Raw genomic sequence first — 5,000 nt, 5'->3', positions numbered from 1 at the left:
ACGGGTTAAAACATGACATTTTCAAAGTCTTTTTTCACAAAGCTGCGAGGAAATTTCAGCGGTAGACTGGTCGATCATTATTGTAGTTTGAAAAGATCATTTTTCCCGGCGCACGCATCAGTATTTTCATCATAACCATTCGCCAATGGGCAAATAGTGAATGGGTAATTAACCAATCAGAGCGCGCGCTTTACTTTTAGTCGGGAGCCCATGCGTAGGAGAGAGCAACTCCTATATATTCCTGTTACGGCATTTTCAAAGAACGATTTTATTTAAGATTGGATTTCCCGCAAGACCCCGATGACCAATCACGGGAAACTAACTTGACGTCATAGCGTCACCGAACCGGAACTGCCTTTGTTGTTTTGCGGCAAAGGTAGTCCCGGAATAGATTGGTCTGTACAAATGCCGTAAGGTAAAGTCTCTGTTACGAGCCTGAAGGCCCATTAAGGCCGGCGCTTATCTCCGGTTTCCGTAGCATGAAGCAACTAGGAGTATTTATGCTTCCCCCCTGGATAGGATGCTAGTCCATCGCAGGGTTACCCCCAGCATTACGCCGGTACCCATTTATACACCTGGGTGGAGAGAGACACCGTGAGAGTAAAGTGTCTTGCCCAAGAACACAACACAATGTCCCCGGCCAGGTCCCGAAAGGGAAAGGGCAAAAGGGCGAAAGGGCAAAGGTAGTCCCGGAATAGATTGGTCTGTACAAATGCCGTGACATAGGCTTATTATGGGAGTTGCTCGCTCCAAGTCATGGGCTCCTGTTTTGGTATGGCATAGCTGAGCTTCGCGCGCAGACCACCATGGGTAAGAAAATATGGTGACCTATCTGTTCGAGAAAATTTGGTTTCCGTACGTATGTCCAGCGACCATGTATGCCAATGTGACCCACATGACCATATCGTGGGCTCAAGTTTAGAGCTCATTGAGGCGGTGTCACAGCGTTGTGTTCCCCCGAACACTCGCACTATTGCTGTGTGTTCCCCCTTTCCTCCCCATAGAATATTTCAGTGCTACGTGTTCCCTTCAAAATTGCCGACTTTAGAATACGTCAAAACAAAAAGAAATATGAAAGTAAAGGAAAGTAATCACGCCATAACGATAAATATTATAGCAGAATATGAATACATCAAGTATCCTAAACATTCATAAAAGCTAACCTTAGGGCTATAAACTTTTGTTTAGGCCTAGTTAGGCCTAAGGTTAGCTTTTTATGCATGTTTAGGATACTTTCTGTATTAATAAAACAATGAACTGTGACCTGTAAAAAATACCAGCACTGAAATGCTCTATGGGGAGGGAAGGGAGAACACACAGTACTGGTGCTCAGTGTTCGGGGAAACGGATAACACGGGGCGACACAAAACGCTGTGACAGCGGCCATACTCCAGCTCATTCCAGCTAGTTTACAGCGTACATCTTCGACATAATTATTGGACATCCATGTTGTGGTTAATTGACACGTGTCAAAACAAGATATACGCTCATCAGTATCACCTGACCATATAGCGGGCTCAAGTTCGGAGCTCATCGAGGTCAGCTCTTTCTTTGAAGTTGACCGCTGTCCAGGTATTGGGTTTCGATTGGATCGCAGGTTCCAGCCAGGTTAATTGTAACAATGAATACCCGGGAGCTCCGCTTTTAGGCTTGGTTAAATCTATAGATCGTTTTCACGTGACGTCATCATTTTCTAAAATCCAAAACTAAAGAGCCACGAAAGTTTTTATCCTCATCAGGCATAAGAGGCGGTAAATTTGTATCCATTTGCAATTTTAAAGCTCAATAGCGTACTTCGTTTGGAAACCAGAGCATTTTGAATTTCTGAGTTATAGCGGTGCGTGACACGAGGCGACGATCGAGTTTATTGAGAAATATATATTCATCTCATGGTTTTGAGCCTTTTTAGAATTTAAAGCATAAGGAAAAGTGCTTAGGTAAATAGCTGTCTGTTCAGTACAGATGATCACTCGCCTAGATAGTCAAAGTAAGTAACAGATGTTGACACTATTTTCCGGCCGCCATATTGGTGCACCACAGATGTGCACCAACATGGCGTTTTCATACTGGGCTCTGTAAATTTCTGCGAAACATTTCGACGAATATCTGAAGTTTGGGGAAACGCACAGGCCTAAAACTTGGAGAAGTGTCTTCTTCATTTATCTTCTACAACATCACGAATTCTTGACTTTTTCCACTGGATGGTTTTCGATTTATTTTTTTATTGCGTGACAGTGAAAACGATCTATATATTAATATTGTTTACAAGATCGCCAATGTCACTGTATGTAGGCAAAATGAGCGACCGTTTTAAACAATTTACGTAAGCATATATGCTTTAATTTGGTTTTATCAAAGGAGTTGATAATGTAATTTGACCACCGTACAGAGATTCTAAAAGCTGACGTTTCGAGGAATTATGGGGTTGTGTGTAGTTTTTATAATGGAGTAGGAGCTACGCTATTGGTGGTAACATGGCAACGTGAAAAATAGGAAACGTTAGTTGAATGAAAAGCGTTCGTTAATACCGTGGAACAAAAATTCATCTTCCAAATCGGCACCCTTAATCCCCACGCTTTTCCTCACGGGATAATTAGAACCCACAAATGACCAGCTCCCAATGCCAAATCGGCACCCTTAATCCCCACGGTATTAACGAACGCTTTTCATTTAACTAATTTATTCCTTAATACCGTGGGGATTAAGAGTGCCGATTGGGAAGATGAATTTTTGTTCCACGGTATTAACGAACGCTTTTCATTTAACTAATGTTTCCTATTTTTCACGTTGCCATGTTATCACCAATAGCGTAGCTCCTACTTCACTATAAAAACTGCGCACAACCCATAATTCCTCGAACCCATAAACCCATAATTCCTCGATTCGCTCTGACGAAGGGCTAACGCTCGAAACGTCAGCTTTTAGAATCTCTGTACGCTGGTCAATTTACATTATCAACTCCGTTGATAAAACCAATTTTTTGTACACTACTTCCCCGCCGACGCAGCACCACAGTTTTCTTTATAAACGACCCACTTCATATATGCTTTAGTCTGCTTGGAGGTGCAAATATTTAACAAAACGTATTCCTTTGTTTCCAACATTTTTTGTAGCAAATACTCGGTAAAAGAAATTGTCAATATTGAAGAAAATCACGATGTTTTGAAAGGGGACCGATATCTTATTGATGTTGTAAGTGCATGAAGCTTTTTCGATTCCACTTGTTGATGAGAATTAGTGAATTGTCTGTATGTTCTGATGATAACATTTCCTTTCTTCACAGGAATTGAACGTGGAGGGCAAAAGTGAGTATAATACACAGTTGGTCTATAAGACTAACTGTGTATTGGAAAAAACTGGATTTTGTCCACATAAATTATGTGGACTAAATCCAGTTTTTTCCAGACCATTTTCGGCTGTGATTGCATGCAACTTACTTTCCTAGCCTTTGAGTTTACGCTAACAGTTCCAGTATCAGCAGTTTATCCTTTTTTTTTTTTCGCAGATACGTCTGTCCGCCTTTCGCAGTACGTGTATCAGAAACTTGGCAGCACAGAGTTCTGTTTGCCACAACAATTTGTTGTCAATCAACACGCCACAGTCCATATTATTATTCCAGGTAGGAGCCTTTTATGCAACAGTTATTTTATTCCATTGTCGTTGTGTTGCTTACTCTTGTGAAACAAAGAAATCTTGTTCGAGAGCTTCTCGTTTTTGCATTGATTCCATTTTGCAGTTAAGAATCAAGGAAAGTGGGTCCAGCATTTTATAAACAACATGGTAGAGGTAAGAATTGTCCAGATCACTAATTTTCAATAACTTTACCGTTAGCTAGCGTTGGTCTAACCATTCTCCAATGCCAGTGGATACATTTTTCATTAACGTGAAATCTACTTGTCTTCATGAGTGTGTGGAGTGTGCGACCGGTGTACGGAGGTTGCAGGTTCATTTCGTGTGTTTGACTCTTATTTTTCCTTTCGCCCATTGCCAAGCAACTACCTCAGTTTCCTATCTTTCTGACGGGCGCATCACACCTATACCATCTCAGTACAGTTCCAAATTTTCTTTGTAATTTGCCCTTTGGGTAGCGACTGAGAACATTCGTTCAGCATCTTTTCCGTTTTATCCCTTAAAGCTTACCCACAACCTTTTTTTCGCTGTCGCATATGTTATTGTTATACTATTTTCTCTTGGTTGTTCCTTCATTGTCTAAGAATTCGGTGTACCTTTTTTTACCTTTTCGGTTTTAAAATTCATGTGTTAGAGAATTATCAGATCATCCATCTGGGGAAGCCCAACTGCTGGCCATTATTGCCTCTATTTGGACTTGAATGTAATTCATTTTGCAATTGTGTTCCTTATTTTTCAGCTGTACTCGGAAACAAGGGACCCGCACATTAATGTCATTATCGTAGATTTCAGTAGCACCGATATTGATGTTGACGCCGCCTTGAAACAAAGCGCATTGAAAAGGTGAATTTTAGTGCATGAAAAACTACATTCAGGGTGACCTTATTTCAGTCTTCGTCCTGTCTGATGAACAAAATGCTTTTTCGTTTATACCAAAAACACTTCATAGGCTAACACTCCTTTGAGTGTCGAAAGTAATTAGCGAATTGCATTGGTTTTGTATTACTTCACTGAGTGATTGGTTCAAAGTTCTCGCGCCATTTTTTCAACCAGTCACAAGTGAAATCAAAACCAATCGGCGCTCGCGCGTGCACATTTCCTGCGCTTTGTGGCGGCTACGTGTAATTACTTCGAGTGTTGATTGGTTTACTGGATTGTCTCCGTCCTTTTTGATTGGCTAAAGTAATTACTTTGGTTTTGGTTTTACGACACTCGCTTGAAACTCGCTCTAAAATAACACAATAACTCTACCATATCTCCGCTGCCTGTAGGCCATAAGAACAAATTGATAGTCCGCACACGTGGTCATTATACCATTAACGTTCCTTATTCTTTGTCGTTTGGACTTGTACAGGTATCAAGTTAGAAAA

At 41.0% G+C, this 5,000-nt stretch overlaps 1 protein-coding gene across 1 annotated transcript in view; it reads left to right on the top strand.

Annotated features, from left to right (window-relative positions):
- LOC138019554 (beta-1,4-N-acetylgalactosaminyltransferase 3-like) overlaps positions 1-5,000 on the top strand; it is a 27,740-nt gene that overhangs the window by 13,967 nt on the left and 8,773 nt on the right. Inside the window, exons 8-13 of the mRNA XM_068866396.1 lie at positions 3,114-3,192; positions 3,284-3,305; positions 3,506-3,619; positions 3,737-3,786; positions 4,370-4,473; positions 4,985-5,000. The exon at positions 4,985-5,000 is cut by the window's right edge and continues 57 nt beyond it. Of these exons, the coding sequence (XP_068722497.1) occupies positions 3,114-3,192; positions 3,284-3,305; positions 3,506-3,619; positions 3,737-3,786; positions 4,370-4,473; positions 4,985-5,000 (385 nt within the window). The remainder of the gene's footprint in view (positions 1-3,113; positions 3,193-3,283; positions 3,306-3,505; positions 3,620-3,736; positions 3,787-4,369; positions 4,474-4,984) is intronic.

The sequence above is a fragment of the Montipora capricornis genome, chromosome 10 (assembly GCF_036669925.1).
Source record: "Montipora capricornis isolate CH-2021 chromosome 10, ASM3666992v2, whole genome shotgun sequence".
Lineage (NCBI taxonomy): Eukaryota > Metazoa > Cnidaria > Anthozoa > Scleractinia > Acroporidae > Montipora > Montipora capricornis.
This window is presented reverse-complemented; position numbering and strand designations above follow the sequence as displayed.